General features: G+C 43.9%; 1 protein-coding gene across 1 annotated transcript; it reads left to right on the top strand.

The window, feature by feature from the left end:
- Positions 1-589: 589 nt before the first annotated feature.
- Positions 590-23,196, top strand: LOC147001177 (uncharacterized). Its single transcript, XM_085830239.1, has 5 exons — positions 590-715; positions 19,278-19,404; positions 19,607-19,667; positions 20,990-21,223; positions 21,308-23,196. Exons 1-5 carry the CDS (start codon positions 590-592, stop codon positions 22,617-22,619), a joined length of 1,860 nt encoding a protein of 619 aa, XP_085686365.1. The 3' UTR covers positions 22,620-23,196.
- The last annotated feature ends 1,651 nt before the right edge of the window (positions 23,197-24,847 follow it).

A 24,847-nucleotide genomic window follows, 5' to 3' on the forward strand; every position in this document is an offset into this window, starting at 1 on the left:
GGTTCCACTCCACGCCCTCTGGGCAATGTTGCTAGAGGTCATGGCGGGTGCGGGGTGGGAGCCGGGCACCGCAGCTTATGAGAGGGTGCGGCCTCGAACCCCAGCACGTCCGGAAGGCAGACGCAACCCAGCAGCCCACAGCCACTGACAGGCCCTGAGCACACATAGCCCTCCTTGCTGAGGCCTCCGCTTCCTGGCGGCGCAGTAGCGGCGGGCGACCCGATTGGCGGCCAGGTCTGGGTCCCGCCCCGCCGGCGGGCCTCCGCGCCCTCCCCAGCCAGGCCCTCCCCTTTTCGCGGGAGGCATCACGGACAGCGGCTTGGTGGCGCGTGGTTCCCGCTGACTGTGCGCGCCCGCGTCTGGGCTCCTTTGCAGAGGACTCGGTAGCTGCAGCTCCAGGAGCACAGCGGGCAGAGCTGGGGGCTGCGCGCGCCCCTGCTGCCACCGGGCCTCCCGCGGTGGCTCCCGCGCCCCGCGGCGACTTCCGCGCCCGCGCTCCCCTTTGTTCAAGTCCCCGAGCGGCGGCGGGGTCGGAGCCCGCGCCTTGGGCGACTGAGGCGGCCGCAGTCTGCGCCCCGGCGCCCGGGCGATGCCGGACCAGATCTCGGTGTTGGAATTCCTGGCCGAGACCCATGAGGACTACAAGGCGCCCACGGCCTCTAGCTTCACCACGCGCACGGCCCAGTGCCGGAACACCGTGGAGGCCATCGAGGAGGTGAGCGGTAGCGTAGCCCGCGCTGGTCGGGAGCCTAGGGTCGCGGGGATCGTGCTGCGCCCTGGGCACCCGGTAGGCTTTCGCGCCTGGAGCCCGATACCCAGTGCCCTCCGCCTGCGCCCACACCCGGGAAAAGTTTCTGGTACCCCAAAGCTGGACGCAGCCGGGCCAGCAGTGCCTGACACAGAAGCCCTTTGTTCCCTGCTCTAGGGAGAGGCTGCTTGGCCACCTTGGGCCTTTTTTGGGAATGCTCCTGTCTGTTCCCATTTCCAGCACAGTGTTTCAGGTTCTTTGCTCCCATCCTCGGAGAGGTCAACTTCGCCTGCAGAGTGCGTGGCGGCTGCGAGCCGGGGACCCCTGCGAGCTCTGCGTCCCGGAGTGATGGCTCTCCCTGCGTGGACCTCTCCAACTTGTTCCGGAAGTAGCCCGGCGGGAGCAGCTGTGGCTTCTGAGCCAACCTGTAGAACAGATCCAGGGACCCCAAGCTGCTTAGGCATGGGTGCCCATCCCATCTTGGGAGGCCTGGCAGTGCCCACCTTTTGCCACAGAGCAGCGCTGTAGAGGTATTGCCCGTGCTTTTGTTCCCCCTGGTAAGAACACGCTCAGGGCAACCAGAATCTTCTGTGGCACAAGCTTTATTGCTTACCCCTTCAGGAGCCAGTGGAGAAGAGAGCGCCAGAGAGAGAGAGAGAGAGAGAGAGAGAGAGAGAGAGAGAGAGAGAGAGAGAACGATAGAATGGCGGAAACCCGTCCCTTTTATGGAGGACTGTCCTCCGCCTCGGACGTGTCGCTCCCTGATTGGCTGCAGCCCATCGGCCGGAGTTGTCGTCATGGGAAAGGCAGAGCACATGGGGTGGGAAAGTACCCCGGCGCATGCACAGATGGTTTGATTACACGGGTGCCAGTGCCATCAGCGCCATCTTGTAATGGCGAATGTGAGGGCAGCTCCTTACATCTCCCCTTTTCTTTTATTTAAGAGCAATAGGCCACCCATTCTAATGAGAGTGGAAATAGAGGTCAAATCCCCAGTGTGCAAAATAGGGGCTTTATACAAAACCTCCTCCCAGGCTCATCACCCGAAGGGGTCTTGGTCCGCTCCCGTGTCGTTTTTCCTGGGGGAAGGACACTTGGACACTCAACCTTCTTGAAAGATGACATGTCTCCCTAGAATAGGCTCATATATGCCACAGAGCCCTTCTACTGCAGTGCTTAGCCGTGCAACTCTCTCGGGCTGCTGAAGCACACTCACTCTATCCCGTGCAATGAGACTACCTCATGGGGTGCAAGAGCTGAGTGGCCAGCGACCTATTGCTTAAGCATAGATAACCATATATCAGGGGAAGCACCATGTTCTAGTGCTGCAAGCGCCTGGGAAATAACCACCTTGTCTCTCCTAGTTTGGGCCTTAAGCTTACAGACCAACCAGAGAAGCAACACTAATCCACAGCAAAGAACAGCTCCAAATAATCCCACCCCCACCCATTCTTTAAAGAAGGAAAATGTTGGGGAGATAATCCTTGGTCAGGGACAGGTCCAAGTGCGTGGGGCAAGTCTCAATTTTCAAAGGGTCTGTTCAAATTTAGCCATCCAATTCTGTATCTCCCAACGCTGCTCTCCCTTTGTTGTTGTCACACTGGACATCACCAAGATGAGGGACATCAGTTTTCCCTTGGTCAGTCTGGATTTTTCGGGTGAGTCTTTCTGGTATCCAAAATGGGTTGTCTTCATTCTGTGGAAAAACACAAACAGCTCCCCTGGATCTTATCAAAATAGGATCCGGTCCTTTCCATTTGTTATTTAAAATATCTTTCCATTTAACCATGTCTTTGGGGCTATCTGGCTCTGAACAATGAAGTTCAGCCGCCGTATGGCCATGAGCATCAAAATTTAAAAAATTGAGTGTAAAGAGTGCCATAGACACAGACACTCTTGGTACTCGGGGTAGAGCCTCCTCGACTCCCCCTTTCTGTTTTATTAGATGGAAGTCCATTCAGGTGGGTCACGTCCATCTGATGGCAGAACTGTTGGAATTTTTGAGATGTATAAGCTGGTCCATTATCAGTCTTAAGGAGTTTGGGTTTCCCCCAAGCACTCCATACCTCAAGGCAATGTTGAATCACATGTGAGGCCTTTTCTCCAGTTAAAGGAGAGGAACACTTCGTTACCACAGTTCCCCAGCTGAAGAGTTCTGAATCCACACCGGATCCTTCTCAACAGTCTGTTTTGTGGGAACACTTCATTAAACACTCCTTCCCCGTGATGTAGTAGCTCCTGGGTTTCGGCGCCATTTATTTCCCACGCTTTTGTTCCCCCTGGTAAGAACACACTCAGGGCAACCGGAATCTTCTGCGGCACAAGCTTTATTGCTTACCCTTTCAGGAGCCAGTGGAGAAGAGAGCGCCAGAGAGAGAGAGAGAGATAGAGAGAACGATAGAATGGCGGAAACCCGTCCCTTTTATGGAGGACTGTCCTCTGCCTCGGACGTGTTGCTCCCTGATTGGCTGCAGCCCATCGGCCGGAGTTGTCGTCACGGGGAAGGCAGAGCACATGGGGTGGGAAAGTACCCCGGCGCATGCACAGATGGTTTGATAACACGGGTGCCAGTGCCATCAGCGCCATCTTGTAATGGCGAATGTGAGGGCGGCTCCTTACATAGAGGGATGTGGAGAATGGTCTCTTTGAGGTCCAAAAGTTCTTTGGTGGCCGCTTCTGGGCTACCTGTGTGGTGCCTGTTGACAGTATGATCAGCTCCTGTGCCCTTAACCTGGAAAGGACCTGCATAGTCATTGTATTGAGTGGCTAAGCAGCTAGCTCTCCAGATCCTGGGGAAGAGGGACTGCGAGAAGGAAGCAGTTTGGGTTGAAAATTGAAGCAGGCTTGGAAGAGGCTGTGTGAGTCCAGAAACCACGGCTATCCACAGCTTGGGAAAGCCTCACTTACATCATTTTCTTTACCTCCCCAACAGAATTTAGAGTTTCGTGTTTTCAGCTCTGTAGGCTTTGTTCGTTCAGCTGGACTCACAAAAGGTAGCTGGAGAACGAGACACACATGTGTAGCAGTAGTGAACCGATGACTACATTTCCTTTCCTCAGAATTTTAACATGAAGGTACATATTTTAAAATACTTGTGTCAGAGGCTGGTGTTCAGAGAGCTTTTAAATTAAGCTATGTCATTACATCCTTTCCCCTTGCTTGAACAAAGCATTCGCTATTAGGCTTTGCCTGGGCCGGGGGTGGGGTGGGGGACTAGACTATTAATCTTTCGTGAAAAATATTTGTCTTTATAGACCTACACAGTCAGGACTAGACTCAATGAAAAATACTAGGTTCAGCATCCTGCTCTTGGAAGTGAGCTAGGGTATCTGTTCTCCTTCACCCTAGTCCCCTTTCTTTTCTCTCTCCTGTCTTCCCAAAGATCTGCTTGTAAATCTTTTGTAGCAAATTCAGTGAGAGCAGATTGCTTTAGTCCACTTTTCTCAGCCTGACCTTTAGTTGCCACTGATACCTTTAATGAGGCAGGTGGGGGATGAGGGGGATGAGAGCCCCTCCCCCACGAGGGCTCTTGAAAAGCACTAGGAAGATAGTCACAGTGTTTTGAAAATACATCATTAATGCTTATGAAAATAATTACATTCAAAAAGGTAGGATTCCCTCTGTGGAAAGGACACTTGTGTGTGATGTCCTTAAAAGACAGCCCATGTTTATGAAGTCAGGACGCTTCTCTTCATTGCATTGAATCAGTTAGGTATCAGTAATACTGGCAGATGTTGGAAAGCCTGGCAAATAAGAGTTGCAATTAAAGTTGGCATGGCCTCTCTCTGATTAATTTTAGTTTATTTTGGAAGAACCCAAAGCTGCTTTTCCATGCAGTGCAGGAGATTACCCAAAAGCTCAGTTACTGAGTAGATTAAAGAGAGACTGGATTTGGTCTTTCTATCAAATTGCGGCTGGCTTCACTCAGCCTCCAAAGCAGAAAATGGATTTGAGTTGGAAATAGGGAAAACCTGAACTCTTTGCAGGCTTATCTCATTTTAAGTGAGGCCAGCATCCACTCTAAGATAATAGTGTGTATGAACTGATTTGAAGGGTGAAAGGACTCAGTGTGGATTACTTAAAATAATGCTTTCTTTCTCCTCCTACATTATTTAATGTTTACTTCCAAAACAAAAAGTTGTTCTCTGTCTAGTGTAATAACACACCATGTTTACAATACTTAGACTTTAAGCAAATGTCTTTTTATGGTCAGATGAGACATTAGGGTAGGTTTTGTGACATACAAAAAGTTACGCATTTCATAGAAATACAACTAAAAAAATAAGTCCCTGGCCTTCTACTTAAATAAGTTATGGAATTAGTAAACTTATCTGATTAACTTTGGCAATCCTGATTGCTCCCAATGGAGAATATGTCTAGCTGTTGTCATTTTCTGACTGAAATAGGCTTTCTTTCTTTTTTTTTAAAAGATTTATTTATTTTTATTATATGTAAGTATACTGTAGTTGCCTTCAGACACTCCAAAAGAGGGAGTCAGATCTCATTATGGATGGTTGTGAGCCACCATGTGGTTGCTGGGATTTGAACTTCAGACCTTCAGAAGAGCAGTTGGGTGCTCTTACCCACTGAGCCATCTCACCAGCCCCTGAAATAGGCTTTCTTGACTTGCACACCTGTAGCTAGAATGTCAGTAGTTAGCCAGTGCCTGACCTGTATTACAGGTATCAAACTGTTGTGTTTAATCTCTATCCCTGCTGTGCAGATAAGGAATTTGAGGCTAGGAGATTAGTTCAGGTTATAGACACAGCAAGTGGAGTTTAAACTTGGCTGGATGCTGCTTTCTCAAACTGCATGGCTTTGTGTAATGCTTAGTGATGGTGCATTCTCAAAACTGCCCGTAGCTAGATCAGCCACCTCCAAGTCAGGCTCCATCACTTTCCAGTTATATGAATTGGGATGAGACCGTAACCACCCATAGATACTTTTACCGTTTTCAGTCCAGTTCACAGTCTAGATAATCATGGCTATTTCTGAAGGTTCTGGTACAGTACCCAGTAGACTTAGTAAATGGTAGCTGCTTTACCAGATTTCACTGTAGATACTGTATAGACCCTGGAATGAGAATGGCGGAGGGGAGAAGAAAATGGATGAATGGATGAAGGTGTGCATATAAATGGAAATTGTTGTCCCTCCCCCTAGGTGTGCCTGTGTGTGTGTGTGTGTGTGTGTGTGTGTGTGTGTGTGTGTGTGTGATGGCTCCTGTGCTGACCTTGTGATGCTTTCCTGAATCAGTTCCCCACCGCCTGCCTCTGCTTCCCCTGAATCCTTGGGATCCCCATGCAGGTTTACAAGCTTGTGCAGCAAGCACCTGACCCCCTAAGCTGCCTTCCCAGCCCCCATGTATTCTCTCTAAGGAGCTTATTGTCTTGGTAACAGGTGAGAGTGTAGGTGGTTTGAAACTTTTCACTTCCTGATGACTTTCTCTGAGTCACTTACTTTGCCCAGTTTGCAAAGTGCAGAAGCGCAACTGGTGTCAGCTTTGTGCTTTGGAAATAAGGGAGAAAATAAGTAGTTGTGGCATAAATCTGAAAACTGAGCCGCGCCACCTCCCACCCTCTTCCCAGCTTTGATTTTTGTATCTTAGTTTTTTTTAAGCCTCTGGTTACTTCAAAATACTCTGGAAATAGAGAAACATTGTGTGCATCCTTGGGACACTCCTGTTGTTTGTTAGGGCTTCTTCATAGCTCCATTCATCCCTACCCTGCTCATTTGGCATTGATTTAGTTTTAAAAATATATTTGATATTGACTCTTAAGTATTAAAATTTAACTTTTTCCTTCCATGGCCATGAGTCTCTTGTTCTGTTGTCCTTGGTTACCTTAGAAATCGCTTTTCTGTTCTAACTGCAAAAGGAGAATGAACATCTGGACTGTACAGACTCTCAGGGGATGCTGTTCATGGGCCCAGGCTCCGCCCAGTAGTTCCACTGGTACTTGAAGCCTGGGTCTCCTATCATCCCCAAGGTAATAGTGGCACTGTCCAGCATGCCTTAGTGGTAGAGACCAGGTCTACTGTGAAGATTAACTGGCTGGAGGACTTGTGTTGAAAACAGTCTTTTTTGTTTTTGTTTTTTATTTGTTTGTTTGTTTTTGGTTTGGGGGTTTTTTGGGGGGTGGGTTTCGAGACAGGTTTTCTCTGTATAACCCTGGGTGTCCTGGAACTCACTTAGTAGACCAGTCTGGCCCCGAACCCAGTAATCCAGCTGCCTCTGCCTCCTGAGTGCTGGGATTAAAGGCATGCACCACCACACCTGGCTATAACTAGCATTTTTATGAGCTTTAATTCTATGTTAAGAAAATGTGCTTTTGCCAGTTAGTTGCCTAATACCAAATGGTCAGCACCGAAACCAGACATATAAATAATATTATACAGATTGTGCAGGCTGTGTTTACATGTTTAGGGAATATACATATATGTATAAAATAACAAAGGAAAAGAGAGGTTATGAATTTTAAAGAGGAAGCAGGGATATGCGGGTTGGTTTTGAGAATAGAAACGATGAGATTATATTACAATTTCAAAAAATAAAGAAAAGTAATTGTAAAGTAAGAAAGCATTAAATGGGCTTATTTAAGATTATTCCTTTTTGTGAGAGGTCATATAGGCACCATGGAGTCATGTGACTCTGGGTTTCAGCAGTTGACAAAACAGGAGTTCTGACCACTCTGGTTGGTTCTTCAATGTCCTTTCACTGTACTGGGGTGCGTTTCCTTAGTGCAAGCTGGTGTCCATTGAGTCTCTGCAGGCCAGCTTCCATTGTTGTCGACTTAGAGGAGCCAAGACTGACAACTCCAGAGATATCAAGTGCTAACCCCTGGGGAGGCATTAGAGGCCCTTTTTTAGAGGCTTTTCTTTTCTTGTTTTACTTTTTAGTCAGGGCTTCAGGGTTGCCTTGAACTCTATGTACCAAATATAACTTTGGATTTCAGATCCTCCTGCCTCTGCCTCCACCTTTGAAGGCTGCAATTACAGCATGTGTTATCATGTTTGTTTTATGTGGTGCCAGGGATCAAACCCTGGGCCTCTTGAATGCCAGGCAAACATTCTACCAACTGAGCTGCCTCCATAGCCTCTAGAGGCATTTACTGAGGAGAGGCCTTCACTGCCACGGAGTGAGTTGTCTAATAATACACCTGGTCCCTTAGGGCTGTGGGTTCCAGAAAACCATCTGGGTTGTGTACATAAAGGCCTCATAGTGAATGGACTGAGGCTGGGTCTTCCAGGTCAGGAGATCTGTGTGTGGTGGCTGCTGCTTCTTAGAGGGGCACAAGCTAAACCATGCCAATTAAGCTAACTGTTAGGGACAGACCTTCCACCTAGGGCTGTCCTAATCATCAGGATCCATTCTTCTCAGATCAAAGAAAAAGTCTCCAAAACTAATGCCCACAGGAACATGGCAGAAGAGGGGGTACAAAGAGCATCAGAGGACACATTTGGTAAAACACTTGCTTTCTGGATATAATGTGACCATTGCACCCTGGGCAGTGCCATTCCATTTATATGCACAAGATCCAGCCTAACAGATATTGAGTAATATTCCATCAGGCAGCACTAAGTGACCTTAGTAATGATGGTGATGGTGATGAAGAAGGAGAAGGAGGAGGAGGATGAAGAAGAGAAGAAGAAGAAGAAGAGGAGGAGGAGGGGATGGAGAGGAAGGAGAAATGGGGGAACTAGAAGGACAAAGAAGACACAATGGAGACATGAAGGTGCAAGTGTCAGAGAGGATGTAGGTAGAGGTAGGAATGAGAGATAGAAACAATCAAGATATACTGTGTGCACATATGAATTGTCAAAGAATAAATTACTAACAAATAAATAATAAACCTTCCAGTCCAGCTCACCCCTGCTTCCTGACCATTGCCTTGCCTCTAAAAACCCTAACACTAAGAACCCTAATCCTTACCCTAACCCTCTAATAGGCTAACCCTAAGTCTAACCCTGCTTACTGTGAGGGAAATGTCTTCAGTATACCTTTTGAAGTGAGAAACCATTTCTTAATCTTGATCTTTTGAGATCATCAGATCCACCTTTAATCTAGGCAATAGATTCTTTTGGCATCCTACATACATAAAAGACAATGAACAGGGTTGTTCTTTCATTTTTTATACTTGCCCTATTTTTGTATTTTAGAAAAGGTGATTTGCTAGTTTGATTTTTAAAATTGGCATTGGAAAGTACTTATTTCTTCAGAATTCTGGTACATAGTGAATATCAGCTGTAATAACCTGCAACATGAGATAACCCGCCCTTGATTTTTCTAAGTTCCCTTGGCCAAGAACCTTTCTATATTAGACATTAGAGAGACATTCTATTACATTTCCTTTCTATATCCACAGAGAAATTCATTCTGATTTGAGATATGTTTATCTAGAGAACCTGTCCTAATACAACTGTGGCTTTTCTCTACTTTGCCACTGATGGCGATGTGCTGGCTAACAAGATGGCTCAACAGTGTTTCCCTTACATTTCTGGCTTTCCTCCCAGGGTTGGTTGGTACCTATCATCTGGGAAAGGGAGCTGCAGTCTCCCTGAGCCCAGAACTGAGCCACAAACAAAACTCTTGTTTCCTAAAATCCCTCTTTAATGTTCATTGCCTGGGTACCTTCCCACTCAGATTGATAACCCCACTGCACCTTGGGTAATGGGCTATGCATGCTCTTCCCCTGGATTTCAGGAAGAAGAAGGCAAGTGATGTGAGGCAAGCTCAGGCAAGGTCTGAAGTCAGGTCCTGGTAATGCAGGATCATTGCTCACAGAGAACAGGAGCAGGCAGCTGACTAGCCTGAGCTGGAATGTGTTGGGAACTAAAAGGGGACCCTGGGCAAGAAAGGAAAGGGTGGGAAGGCCCACTCCCTGCCAGAGTTCCACCTATGCTCTGGACAGAGATGTGGGAGAGCTGCCATACACTCTCTGCTCAGCCCCGGGTGGGCATCTAAGCCTTTGGCCCCCCTCTTTGGGTCTGAACAAGGGGCAGTCCAACCTGGGAGCCCCAGGACTACTTTCCTAAAGCCCTGGGGTTAATGGAGAGAGTGATGAGGGATGAGAGGTTCCCACACCTGTGAGAGTGAGCACAGTGGATCTTGACTGGAGCACATGAAGGCCTTCTATCTGGAGAGTAGAAAAGCTCATTATGAGAAAGCCTATCCCATCCTCCAAGCGCAGTGGGCCTTGATGAACGGAGACATTCTATGGTTTTAGAGCTTTATTATAGAAAGGCAGGGAGAGAGAAGGTAGAAGAGAGAGAGAGAGTCCCCCCTAGAAGGCTAGAAGTGGGAAGGCTAGATAGAAAGAGAGTAAGAGGGAGAGAGGAGAGGAGAGGAGAGGAGAGGAAAGGAGAGGAGAAGACAAAGAGAAAGGAAAGAGGAGAGAGGAGTGCAAGAAGTGAGAGGTAAGAGATCAAAGGAGTGAGAGCAAGAGAGATAGGAGAGGCTGAACAGCCCTTTTTATGGGCTTTACTGTTGCTAGGTAACTGGGGAGGAGTTTAGCCTGAAGGTCAGAAGCTTGGGATATTGCCTACCTGACTTTTAGCCAGGCTTCTCTTGTGGTGGCTGGGGTGGGGGTGGGGGTTGGTAACTTAGGCAGGAGCCTGAGTTCCAGAAGCATGAGGGAATTGATGCCTTCCTTGTCAAGTAAGTGAATTATCACCCTCCCGGGGTTCAGACCTCAGCTCAACTGGAGACCTGCCTGTCTGTGCACAGCCCAATGCCCCACATGAATGGTGAGTTCTCCCCCAGGGCTGGGAGGGGTGAGAGTCCTCTTGGAGATCAGGCTCAAATGCTAATGTAGTGCAAACCACACCTGAGACCTGGAAAAGGTGTGGCCCTGGACAAGAAGCACACTTTAACCTTGAGGAAGGGTGAGACCCACTGGCCAATCAAGGTCTCCACAGGCAGGCCTGCCAGTCAGACAAGGAGGCGGGATCTTCCAGGTGCCTTTCCCCAAGTTCACTTTGGCTGTGCAGGCTTGAATGGTTCTCTGTGTCCTGCTCTGAGCTCTGCTGTTGGGTGCTGTGAGAGGACCTCAGGGAAGCTCTGAATTCCAGGCATGGTGAGCACAGGGTTACTGCCCACAGAGGATAGGGGCAGGGTGGTGCTGAGCAGTGGAAGCTGGGGTGGTGAGTCCTCTCTGGGGCTGGATGGGAAGTATAAGCCATATGTGAGCACCTGTGAGGTCTCTCGTGTTGCTCCTCACTTGCTCCATCAGGGGTGACCTCTAATAACTTCCCTATCATTTCCCAAATCCTTTGGACCTTAGTTAGGCTGGCTTGTGAAAACAAGGGTGGTTTCTTTGAGTCTGTAGCACACATGTCCAAACCCCTTTGTCTTTATTTATACATTACGAAAACAGGTAAAATTCTAATAGGTCTGATTTCATACATTATACTTGTTTTTGTTTTGTTTAGGTTTTGTTAATTTTTGTTCTGTTGCAGTTTTTCATATTTTTTGCATCACATGTTTAGTGAGTTTATTATTATTTGGGAAAGGGACTTTAATAATTTCAGAATTTTTTTGTGGTTTTATTGGAAAATGATAGACCTCTGAGCTGATATTCTTCTATTCCAATCATTTGTAATTTTCGCCTTCACATACTTTGCAGAAGTCCCAGTTGTTTATTGCCACGAAACTTTTAGAATCCACATTTTTTTAACTGAAATATCAATTTTTTCTCTTCGTTTTGAATCCATGAGATTCTGTCTTCCTTTCCTGTTCTGTGGGTGAACCTTGCCTCTGTAGTTGTCAGGTAATCTCATGTCCTGCTCTTAGGGACTTAGCAACTCCTTATGTCATTTCCTGCCTCCATCCCCTGTGTCTGTTGTCAGGCGTGCTTTATATACATCAGCCACCAGCTATAGCAGCTCTCTATTTTTGTTCCCTGTCTCTGTTCTCTGCACATGCACACTCTCTGTCATCTCTCCCCTCATGGCTCTCTTTCTCCTCCCTGTCTGTGTGTCTGTCTGCAGGTCCTCTTATGTATTTCTATCCCTTCCCCAGGTTCTCACTCCTCTCCCTTCCCCCAAACAACCTCTTTTGCACTTTATCTGTTGCATGCTTTAATTTCTCAGACCTGCTGTGATGGGATAGCTTGGATTTCTTGGTTGCAATTGTTCCTGGCTGTTACTCTCTATGTTGCTATGCTGGTGTGTAGCCATCTCTGTTTGGGTGATTATTGACCTAGGTACTGGCCTCTGGGTTTGTCTTTTTGGGTGGGAGTTTTGTTCCTGGGTTACTGTTTGATACATGGATTTGAAGAGAGTGTTCACTGACAGTTTCCTATTTTACTGACCTATTTTGTAGGTATGGTAAACAGGGGATGCTTTGTGATATTAAAATCTGGGAGAAGCGACAGGCAGGAACAGAAGATCTTAGTAATCCACAAGGAGCCGTAGTCAGAAGAGAGGTCAAGCAGCCCATGGTGTTTAATACAATGTTGGAACAACTGGGAAAATTGAACCTGTGGTAAATCAATCAATCATGAGGTTGATCTATGGAAGCTTACCTTGTGTCCTTTCAGTCATGGAATGTGGTTGAATAGGGAGTATCTGCCCAAGTGGGGGCTGAGACACAGGGATGAGGCAGGAATGGATAGGCAGGTGGGGATTGTCTATGGTATCTATAGGAGGCTTGCACAGGAGGAGAGGATATTTCCACTGCTACTCTTTACCAGTGTTAAGGGCAGCTGATATTAGGGTCTGCAGTAACAGAGAGTGAGGTAGGTCTTTGGACAAAGTCTAGTCTACAGACAGGCATGGTTGTGGTTAACCAGGAGTTTCTGTCTATAATCAGGGGCTCAGCAACAGAGATGAGTTTGTAAATCCCAAACAGTTTGCTTTTTGAGAATGTACATTTGTACATTCCAGCAAAAATCCCATGACAAAATCCCCTTATCAACAGCCAGTTAAGGTACATCAGCAGGGTTAAGCTACATAGAGATAACTAAGACCTCCTATAGAAACCAAAAACAGAAACAGCTTACCCATCATGGTTGTCAGATTTTTTTGCCCCCCTTGCTTGGTTCCTGCACATTATGCCAGACATACAATTTTCAAAATATTACAATGCTGATTTGTATGCAAACTCCCCACTCTTGTTGTAACTACAATAAATACTCAAAACCTCTAGACTTGATCTCTCAGTTTGTACCTAATCGGAGTTTGACTGCTGAGAGTCCTTGTTACTGAGGTCATAAAAAAGGCCTCTGTGTGTTTGCATTGCAATAGGCTCTGTGCTGTTCATTATAGTTTCTGTAAGTTAGGCATAAAACCTTCATGCTTTGACTGGAACCCCAAGACCCTCAGGACTCCCATCGGAACGCTTGAAAGACCGCTGTTAGGATGTGTCATTGTTGTTCTTTGCATCAGTGACCTGTCTGTCAGAAATGTGTCTGTGTACCTTGGTTTTTTGATTTTTCTTGAGTACTTGTGGAGTGAGATGAACATAGTGAATGTGGAACTCCAGTGAAGTGGAAATGCTGGCGAGTCGTAGCTACAAAGGGCTAGGAAGATGTTCCAGACCCTGGAACAGGGGTTGTATGCCCCTGGCCTTAATTTCTGGGAAGTTACAGCAGTCTTGGAACCCTGCTCCATGGCTCACAGCTGCCAATCCTGTCTTCATTTTCTCCTCTGTACAAGTGGTGGAATCTGCTGCTTAGCCTTCACCACCCCCTCGTGGCCCTCTATTATGTGTGTGCCACTTTAGTATTCTCTAACTGAGAGAGGAAATGAGACTGTTTCCATCCCAATTGATATAGTTACTCACCTTCCACCTTGGGTTAAATCCCTCTTATCAAGAGGACCTGTACCCATTAAATTGCCCCTGACAGAGAGCTCTTTATGACCACATTCAGGGTAAAATCAGACCCTGCAAAACAGGGTGGAAAGGACAAAGAACTCATTTTGCCCCCTTCTAAACAACCCTGTTCTCAGTCTATATGTGACTCTGTAGTTTTGAACTTGGAGCTGTTAGTATATAGGAGGTTGTTTTTCATCCCTTCCAGCAAAGTTAGCATATCTTCCTTAGACCAGCAGTCTTATTTCCAGGTCTGTGGGGCAATCTACTCCTCTATTCACCTTCCAGCTGTTTGGCCACCTCTTTGGTCTCCCTGGCCTGGGAATCCAGGGTTAAGGACACCACACCACAGGGCAGTGCAGCTTCCCTTCTCCCCATTCCACCATATCCTTCCATGCTCTGAGCCAGGAGCCCTTCCCATTTTATCCTGGCTCAGACACTACTCCCACTTCCTGATGTGGTGGCAGGGGTCCTGTAATGATATGGTTAGATCATTGGTTTTGGAATTTTACAACTCTCTCATTTATTATTGTCTCTGTGTCATAGTTGTTTTAACTCAACATTTCAGGCTACAGTCATCTGAAGGAGCCTCAGTTGCAGGTGTGCCCTCATCAGAATGGCTGGTTTCTATGTCTCTGAGAGATAGTGTTGATAATTGATATAGGAAGACTCTTCCATGAAGGGTGGCAATATTGGGAAGCAAGTGGACATGGGTTGGATGAGAGAGCTAGGTGAGCATTGTAGCCGCCTGTGGCCATGTGAACTGGGTTCCCCTGAAAGGCAGCCCGGGGCTGAAAGAGATCAGAGGGCAACAAAAGAATGAGGCCAAGACAAACCTTTCTGTTCAAAGCCTCTGAAGTTTACTGAGAGTCCCTGCTTATAAAGAGGGTAGGCCCATCATCTGCCAGCCCATTCTTTGTGCCTGGAGCCAGCCTATAGGCGATCTATAGGGCTTGTCTCCAGATAGTCTCCAGGACCTTTCAGCAGGAAGCAGAGTATTGGAGAAGAGCAAATAGGGCCATCAAGGTCAGAAGTCTCTACCCTAGGTGTACTGTCTGGTTTTATGTGTCAACTTGACCAGCTGGAGTTATCACAGAGAAAGGAGCTTCAGTTGAGGAAATGCCTCCATGAGATCCAACTGTAAGGCATTTTCTCCATTAGTGATCAAGGGGGAAAGGCCCCTTTGTGGGTGGGACCATCTCTGGGCTGGTAGTCTTGGTTCTATAAGAGAGCAAGCTGAGCAAGCCAGGGGAGGCAAGCCAGTAATGAACATCCCTCCATGGTCTCTGTATCAGCTCCTGCTTTCTGACCTGCTTGAGTTCCAGTCCTGACTTCCTTGGTGATGAACAGCAGTATTGAAGTGTAAGTCGAATAAACCCTTTCCTCCCCAACTTGCTTCTTGGTCATGATGTTTGTTTAGGAATAGAAACCCTGACTAAGACACTAGGTAATCTCCTTCTTAATGGCAGCAAGGTGAAAGTCTGGCTCAGCCTGCTTCAAGGCTGAGGGAGGCTACAGAGCATGAGAGAGTGACCAAGCAAGAAAGCAAGGCAGGAAGTAGTGTTTGTCAAATATTTTTGCCTTCATTTTCTAGCTTCAGTTTCTAGTCTGAGCTTGCAGTAGGATGTGCTGTGATCTGACAGAACCATGTAAAACAAACATTTATTACCTGAGATGCTTCTGCTCAGAGGAAACCATCACAGCAGCAGAGTTGCAAGGCAGAACAATAACAACAAAAGCAACAACAACAGCAACAACAACAATTGTTTCAAAAGCTGATTTTGCTGCTGGACAGAATCTCTGTTCTCTATTGAAGGAATATGGAAAATATCAGAAATTGAGATGGCAAAATTCATAGAAAGCTGTATATGGAGCTTAATCGGTTGTTCCCATAGGATCTGGAAGATTGGAGCATTTACAGTAATGCAGCCACAGGAAGTTGAGGTCATACTATTTCAGTGGAAAATAGACTGAAAACTTTAGGAAGAGGTCATTTCTGTGATATTTTGGCCAAAAAAAAAAAAAAAAAAAAGAAAAGAAAACTAGAAAACTTTTGTACTTGGCTTATGCCCTGAAATATTGAGTAGGTCAAACAAACAAAAATATTGCCTGATTTGTATATTTTTATGCAACTGATAATTATTTGTTCAATCTTCCTATTTCTTTTTTTTTTTTTTTTTTCCTCTGAGACAGAGTTTCTCTGTGTCTCCCTGGCTGTTCAGGAACTTACTTTGTAGACCAGGCTGTCCTCGAACTCAGAAATCCCCCTGCCTCTGCCTCCTGAGTGCTGGGATTAAAGTCCTGCTCCACCAAGACCTGACTTCCCCTATTTCTTTATTCAATTTACATTCTAATTGTTACACCCATCCCATTCCACCTTCCACAGTCCCTCATTACTGACTCCCTTTTATCTCCCCAGGGATGGTGGGAACCACTTTAGTATCCCTGAACTATGGCATGTCAAGTCTCTGCAGGGTTAGACACATCCTTTCCCACTGATGTCAGACAAAGCACCCCAGTTAGGGAAACAGTTTGCACAGTCAGGAACAGCTTAAGGGACATGCCCTGCTCTGGATGTTGGGGACCCCATGAAGACTGACCAGCACATCCACTACATATATGGTGGGGGCCTCCATCCCAGTCTGTGTGTGCTCGTTGGTTGGTGGCTCCATCTCTGAGAGTCTCCTAGGTTCTGGGTTATTTGACTCTGAGGGTCTTCTCATGGACTTCCTATTCCTACAGAGGCCGTCAATTCTTTTCCCAACTCTTTTAAAATACTCCCTGAGCCCTGTCCAATGTTAGGTTGTGGGTCTCTGCATATGTTTCAGTCAGATGCTGGATGGAAACGCTCAGAGGACAATGATGCTAAGCTACTATCTGCAAGTATAACAAATTATCCTCAGTAATGCCAGCCTTGGTGCTTGCCCATGTGATGGGTTACCAGTTGGGCAGGGTATAGTTTGGCCATTCCCTCAGTCTCTGTTTCAACTTTGTGCCTGCCTTACTTGCAGACAGAACAAATTTTGGGAGTAAAGGTATTTGGTTTTCTTGGTGTAGTGAACACTTCACTGGTGGTTCTGCCTGACTGCAAGATGTCACCTCTTCATGGCCCATAATTCAATGCTTTATATCTAAGCTAAGATCACCTCCCTAGCCGCATTTGTGCCCTCCCATTCATAGTCTCAGGCACATTATACAGATGCCCCCACCCTAACCCCCCTCTCTCCCAGCATCTGCTGATTTCATTTCATTTTCCTGGCTCTCTGGCCCTTGTCTCTTACCACACTTGTTCCTAACACTCCCCTTCTTATTTCTTAACTACTGTCTCATCCAGTTTCTCCCTTCCATCTACCTCTTCTGTCTCTTTCATACCCCATTCAGTGAGATTCAACCATGCTCTTTTGTGCCATGTCTTGTTTACTGTCTTTCCGTCTATGAAGTGAATTGTGGGTATCCTGTACTTATGGTTATTATTCACTTGGAAGTGAGTATGTACATTCATGTCCTTTTGGGCCTGAGTTACCTCATTCCAGATATTAGTTTCTAATTGTACCCATTTCTCTGCAAAATTCATGATGTCCTTGTTTTTCATACCTGAGAAGCACTCCATTTTGTAAATGAAACATGGTTTTTGTGTCCACATTTTAGTTGAGGAACATCTGCATTCTTTCCTGTTTCTAACTGTTATAAATAAAGTGGCTGTGAACTTATTGGAGCAAATGCCCTTGTGGGTATATGCCTATGAAGGTACCCTGAGTGTAGTACTTCCTTTGGCTTGCTATGTTTTAAATTAATGGAAGGAGTATTCAACGTGTTTCCTCATCCCAGGATGGAACCTTAAACAAAACCTGCTGCAAATGTGGTCCAAGTGAGGCAGGGTCCGTTAATTTAGAAGCAAAACTTCACAGGATCATCCATATCGTGCTGCTTCTGGAAACTGAAAGATGAAAATACCATGGTCATAGATTCTTTCTCTATGGTTTCAGTTTAGCACCACTCCAGCCATCTTTTGACAGAGTCACGATCCCAGGGAAGACTCTGTGAGAGTTCCTTGCATTTAAGTGGTGAGGTTGATGCTTGAGTTGCATTTTGTGACCACAGGTTGTGGAGAAAACTAACGCATTGAGAAATCTGCCATGGAGAGAAGCTTACAGGGAGATGAAGTACCCAAACTGAGAGATGTATGAGAAGTTACAGGAAGAGCACCATCTATGCCTTTAGGAATTGAAGTCCAATGTGTTTGAGACAAAGCTATAGGATTTGGTGTTTGCCCTTCTGTTTCTCTTGCCTTTGTCCAATCTTCTCTCCCTGTGTGCACATTCCTATTGATTGGAATGGGAAGGGGTATTCAGTGCCATTTTAAGTTGGAAAGATATAGCTTGCTGTTTGATTTTGCAACTTTGCTTTCTGATGTGGCTGTCAAGATATTGTTTTGAGTGTCAGCAGAGACTTTAGACGTTTGAACAGTGCAGGAGTCTTTCTAGATTCATCTTGGGGAGATGAAAGTGTATATACACTCAAAATTTTCCTTTTTCTTTCTTTCCTTTTTTTTTTTAATCCTATAATTTAGATATTCATTATCACCCTGATCACTGTCCTTACTCTAGGTCCCTGCCCTCACAGACTCCCTCCTCCCAATCTCCTCTGTTTCTCCTTTGAGTGGGGTTGGGGCCCCCTATGTACGCCGTGGGCACATAGATTATAGTCTATTTCTTAGGATGGCATATGCTCATGACATCAATACTGCCTGAGGTTTCAGAGTCATTATATTCTGGGTGTTGATGTTTTCCCAAACTCTTGTGTTTGTTTTGAAATTTTTAAATAAATAGGAGTGTTTTGCCTGTGTGCGTGAATATGAATATCATGTGTGCCACCTCGTTAGTGTTGTTGGAAGGTGGACTCCGAACTCCTGTTCATAAAGCCATGGGTCACGGGAATGCTAGTAATTGACCACCATTTCTGGAAGACAAGCAATAGCTTTCCACGGCTGAGTTATGGCAATCTCCTGCCTTATGTTGCTTTTTATGTTCAACACTTATATTAATAATATTTTCATCTGACCATTGGTCCACTAAATGTGCTTTGATTGCCAGTAAAGTTTTACTAATGTTGCAGTTTAAAGCGGTACACTTCCTGTTTCTGCTAGATGAGTACATAAGTGCAGGGAATGTATACTTCTTTGTAGGAACTGTCGTAAACAACTGAGTTCTTTCTATCATTTTTGTCTCCGTGGTTGATTTTTGCAGTGGAGTAAGGGTCTTAATATGTAACCTTTGCTGTCCTGGAATGTGTTACATAGAACAGACAGGGATCCAGTTCAATGACGTATACCTGCCCGTGATTCTGGGATTAAAGACATGAACAAATACACCCTGCTTGTCCGTGATTTTTCTCGTTAGTGATTCTTCTTACAATTTCGGGGATATGTGCTCAGTACTGTTGATCTATTTCACCCTACATCTCCCTCACAATTGAAATTCCTCTCGAAAGTCTTTCCCCTATTTATTTAAAATGATCATAAGCAACACAGGTGAACCTTCAACTCAATTTCCTTTAAAATGTTATAGTACTTAGGTTATAACTTCTGTGTCAGGAAGTCAGTGGAGGAAGCACCAGAATTACATGAATATGTAATATGAATATGGTCAAGGAAGCGTACATTTGCTTTACAATGATGTCAGTACCATGCTTTGTGATGTACACATGTATGGGATATTTTAGGATGCAGTGACTTATGATGATGTGCACGTGAACTTCACTGGGGAAGAGTGGAATTTGCTGGATCCTTCCCAGAAGAGTCTCTACAAAGATGTGATGCTGGAGACCTACTGGAACCTCACTGTTATAGGTATGACTGTGAATTTTCTTTTGCTTTTCAAAATAGTGGGAAGACATGTCTCTTGGTGAGTGTTGGTGCTCTGCTATTACAATTGAGAACAAGGAAGACTGAGCTGAATAAATAGTGTCCAGTGATGTGAAAATTCACAGTACCTTGAATTTTGCCTTATTTCCAATACTGTATCATTCATTATTCTGGTATTGTCTTTTAGGCTACACTTGGGAAAACCATCATATTGAAAGACATTGTCAAAGTACAAGAAGAAATCTAAGGTAATTTTCACGTGAAAGCTTATGCAATTATGCCTCTAAGGAAATTTTACTATGATATGGAAGCTCTAAATCAAAGCAGGAGTGTAAAATGTCAATACCTGAGGTGTAACTATAATTACAATATTTTTTCAATATTTATTTATTTATTATATATAAGTACACTGTAGCTGTCCGCAGATACTCCAGAAGAGGGCATCAAATTTTGTTACAAATGGTTATGAGCCACCATGTGGTTGCTGGGATTTGAACTCAGGACCCTCGGAAGGGCAGTCTGTGCTCTTTACCACTGAGCCATCTCTCCAGCCCTAATAATACTATTCTTAAAAAAAATGTACTGCCTAGATGTAGTTATGTGATTTATTTATCAAAGCATTCCTTTTAAAAAAAAAAAGGCGAGGAAACATTGCCTTAAGGGATACCTTTATTCAATTTCTACCTCTACTAGAGCTATACTGATCTGAACAATGTATATAGACTTACAAGACTTAGATATTGCACATCGAATAGTGATAAATATATAAGCAAAACCTTCCGATAAGCAAAATATCCATGGGAAAGTTGGTGATGCTCATATTCTTATAGTGAAATTGATCATTTGTTTAGGGTACAGTTTATGAGAATCAAGAGTGTTGTCATAGGAGAAACCTTAATTCATATATTACACGTCTATGATTAACAAAAAGTCAAACAGTGTGAATGCATCTATTACTCTTCTATTAATATATATATCATGTGTCCCAATGGATAAAAGCTATTTGAGCATAGGGATATTGAAAGAAGTAATGTACCGCTTTCTATCCCAGAACTTTGAGAAAATTGTCATATTCTATCTTTGGTAGACATTCTGAATATGATAAAACTTTGCTATGAATTGGTTTTCTAATTTTACTGGGAACTTCCCAAAGCTCACACTGTAGAAAATCTTTATGGGTTGTAGGAATTTGTAAATTCTTTTGTTTGTCCTGGTTCACATTCAAATGTGGTACAATTCACGCTACAGGAAAAATTATGAAAGCAATTCCTGTTACAAAGCTATGAGTTGTTCTATTTTCCTCATATAGATGAAATACACCATATAAATATCCCGTATAAAAAGGATGTTATAAATGTTAGCCATGTAATAACCATCACAGATATCTCGAAAGATGCAAAACAATCCATAATGAGGGAGAACACCATGAACATATATAAAGTGACAAAACCAGATGATCCGGTCCATCTTTATCATTAGACCAATTTGTAAAGTTTATTCATCTTGATGGAATGATTGAATAGGGAAATTAATGTAGTAAACATATCACATGTACCAATTTTCATTGCAGGTATGTAAGTAATCATAGTGGAGAGAAACTCTATGAATGTAATGAACGTTCTAAAGCCTTTTCATGTCCCAGTCATCTCCAAAGTAATATAAGAAGACAAATTGGAGAGAAAACACATGAACATAACCAATGTGGTAAAGCCTTTTCAACACCCAGTCATCTTCAATATCATAAAAGAACCCATACTGGAGAGAAACCTTATGAATGTCATCAATGTGGTCAAGCCTTTAAAAAATGCAATCATCTCCAATGTCATAAAAGAACCCATACTAGAAAGAAACCCTATGAATGTAATCGATGTGGGAAAGCATTTGCACTTCACAGTCATCTACAATGTCATAAAAGAACACATACTGGAGAGAAACCCTATGAATGTAATCAATGTGGTAAAGCCTTTGCACAGCTCAGTAGTCTCCAATGTCATAAAAGAACACATACTGGAGAGAAACCCTATGAATGTAATCAATGTGGTAAAGCCTTTGCACAACTCAGTAGTCTCCAACGTCATAAAAGAACACATACTGGAGAGAAACCCTATGAATGTAATCAATGTGGTAAAGCCTTTGCACAACTCAGTAGTCTCCAATGTCATAAAAGAAAACATACTGGAGAGAAACCCTATGAATGTAATCAATGTGGTAAAGCCTTTGCACGACTCAGTAGTCTCCAATGTCATAAAAGAACACATGCTGGAGAGAAACCCTATGAATGTAATCAATGTGGTAAAGCCTTTTCAAGTCACAATGGTCTCCAATATCATAAAAGAACACATACTGAAGAGAAACCCTATGAATGTAATCAGTGTGGTAAAGCTTTTACAAGACACAGTGGTCTCCAATATCATAAAAGAACACATACTGAAGAGAAACCCTATGAATGTTATCAATGTGGTAAAGCCTTTGCACACCTCAGTAATCTCCAATGTCATAAAAGAATACATACTGGAGAGAAACCCTATGAATGTAATCAATGTGGTAAAGCCTTTGCAAGTCACAGTCATCTCCAACGTCATAAAAGAACACATACTGGAGAGAAACCCTATGAATGTAATCAATGTGGTAAAGCCTTTGCACAACTCAGTAATTTCCAACGTCATAAAAGAACACATACTGGAGAGAAACCCTATGAATGTATTCAATGTGGTAAAGCCTTTGCACTACGCAGTAGTTTCCAATGTCATAAAAGAACACACACTGGAGAGAAACCCTATGAATGTATTCAATGTGGTAAAGCCTTTGCACGTCACAGTTATCTCCAACGTCATAAAAGAACACATACTGGAGAGAAACCCTATGAATGTAATCAATGTGGTAAAGCCTTTGCACGACTCAGTAGTCTCCAATGGCATAAAAGAACACATACTGGAGAGAAACCCTATGAATGTAATCAATGTGGTAAAGCCTTTTCACAATACAGTCCTCTCCAATGTCATAAAAGAACACATACTGGAGAGAAACCCTATGAATGTAATCAGTGTGGTAAAGCCTTTACAAGTTACAGTGGTCTCCACCATCATGAAAGAACACATACTGGAGAGAAACCCTATGAATGTAATGAATGTGGTAAAGCCTTTGCACGACCCAGTTATCTCCAATGTCATAAGAGAACACATACTGGAGAGAAACCCTAAGACCGTAATTGGTAAAGCCTTTGCACCTCACAGTCATCTCCAACGTCAGAAAACTAAACGTACTGGAGAGAAGCTCTATGAATGTTATCAATGTGGTAAAGCCTTTACAGGTCACAGTCATCTCCAATATCATAAAAGAACACATACTTTCCTGATAAAGCTGTTTCCTGTGATGCTATTCCAATACCTGGCACACAGAAGTGGATGCTCACAGTCATCTATTGGATGGAACACAGGGCCGTCATTGGAGGAGCTAGAGATAGTCCCCAAGGAGCTGAAGGGGTATACATCCCTGTAGGCAGAACAACAATAGAAACTAACCAATACCCCCAGAGCTCATGTCTCTAGCTGCATAAGTAGTAGAAGATGGCCTAGTCTGCCATCATTGGGAATAGAGGCCCCTTGGTCTTGCAAACTTTTTAAGCCCCAGTACAGGGGAATGCCAGGGCCCAGAAGTGGGAGTAGGTGGGTAGGGCAGTGTATAGGGGGACTTTCAGGATAGCTTTTTAAATGTAAATGAAGAAAATATCTAATAAAAGATTGAAATGTAAAAAAAAAAAAAAACCATAATGGAGAGAAACTCTACGAATGTAATCACTGTGGTAAAGCCTTTGCAGGTCACAGTTGTCTCCATTATCATGAAAGAACCCATAATGGAGAGAAACCTTAGAAATGTAATCAATGTGATAAAGCTTATTCTCAAAGTTATTGTCTCTATAATCAATGTGGTAAAGACTTTTTACAACTCTATAGTCTCCATTATTTTTAAAGAACACATAGAAGACAGAAACCTTAGGAAGGTAATTGGTGTTGTAAAGCATTTGATGTCACGGTCATCTACAATGACATAAAAGGTCACATACAAGTGAGAACCCATGTCAATGTTATGAATGTAGTAAAGCCTTTGCATGTCATAGTTGTTTAGGCATACACAAGACAAACTGCATGGCAGAGAAACCCCAATTTAAATGTTTGCTTTTCTGAGAGTTGGTTTGGTCATGAGATCTGTTCCTAGCCACTGAAAGGCTGAGGGAGAAACCCTCTGAGTATATTTAATATGGGAAAGCCTTTGCACAATTTTCTAGTCATCTTCATCATGGAAGAATTTGAACTAGGTAGAAACATTGTGAATCTATTTAGTATGGTGAAGCTTTTTCATTGAGCTTTTTATGTATATTCTTCTTTTTATGAGACTATTCATACTGGAGACGGATGCTATGAATGTCAGCAGTGTGGTAAAGCCTTTACATTGTTGGGTCCAGTCAGGTTCAACACAACTCACACACCAGGACAATGGAAAGGATAAGAATTTATTGGGCTGGGTGGTGGTGGTGGTTCACTCCTTTAATCCTAGCACTTGGGAGGCAGATGCAGGCTGATTTTTTAATTTGAGGCCCAACAAGTCTAGAGTGCTTTCCAGGACAGCCAGGGCTACACAGAGAAACCCTGTCTGGGAAAACAAAAAAAGCAAAAAAAAATTTATTGGAATTAAGTCACTACTGATCAGTGAGAGACACAAAAGTATACTCAGAAGTTTATCTTCAAAACCTCACTGCCCACACCCAACCTGAGACAGAAAGTTGTATAGCTTTCAAACACAAACACCTCAAAGTCCTGGGCCAACTTACAGCTACATTTTCTCCCAAATCAAAACATTTCTATTGAATGAGTCAATAAATGGTGATTGCTAACTCCTTGTATTTTGTTGCTGTTGGTGTTGCAGCTGTGGGTGGTGTTGGTGTTGGACTGTGTGTGTACTTTCCCTTCTTTTGTAGACAGTAAGAGATTATTTACTACCGTGTTTTCCTTTGTATCCTTAACTTCCTCGGGTTAGATTCTATCTCTATCTCTTTGTGTTGGTCAGTATATTTAGTGAGAGGTTGTTTAAATTTGAGTTTATCGTGGACTATCTTAATTTTTTCCATTTACAGTATAGTCATTTTTTTACATATTAAAATCCAGGCACCTGTTGTTTCTGCGGCACATGTGTGCAAACCCTTTTGGTGTCTACAGACTCCAAGAAGACATCTGCGATCTTAATAGATCTTCCTTTATGCTTTTTCTGGCTTTTTGCCTTTGCAGCTTTTAGTATTCTTTCCTTGAACTGTGTGTTTTGATTATTACACAGGGAAGAGACTTTATTTTATGATCCCTTTCGTTTGGTGTTTTGATGATTCTTGTGTTTTCTTTATGTTAGGAAGTTTTTCTTCTAGGATTTGGTTGTCAAT

This window comes from Mus caroli, unplaced genomic scaffold, assembly GCF_978045245.1.
Source record: "Mus caroli unplaced genomic scaffold, Mus_caroli_1 scaffold_14, whole genome shotgun sequence".
NCBI lineage: Eukaryota > Metazoa > Chordata > Mammalia > Rodentia > Muridae > Mus > Mus caroli.

What these genes read in the sequence shown, in the direction of transcription:
- LOC147001177 (XM_085830239.1), top strand. Translation starts at nt 590, where the DNA reads ATGCCGGACCAGATCTCGGTGTTGGAATTCCTGGCCGAGACCCATGAG. An exon ending in CCGTGGAGGCCATCGAGGAG is followed by an intron (nt 716 to 19,277) that starts GTGAGCGGTAGC and finishes GGGATATTTTAG; the next exon opens with GATGCAGTGACTTATGATGA. An exon ending in TGTGGTCAAGCCTTTAAAAA is followed by an intron (nt 21,224 to 21,307) that starts ATGCAATCATCT and finishes AGCATTTGCACT; the next exon opens with TCACAGTCATCTACAATGTC.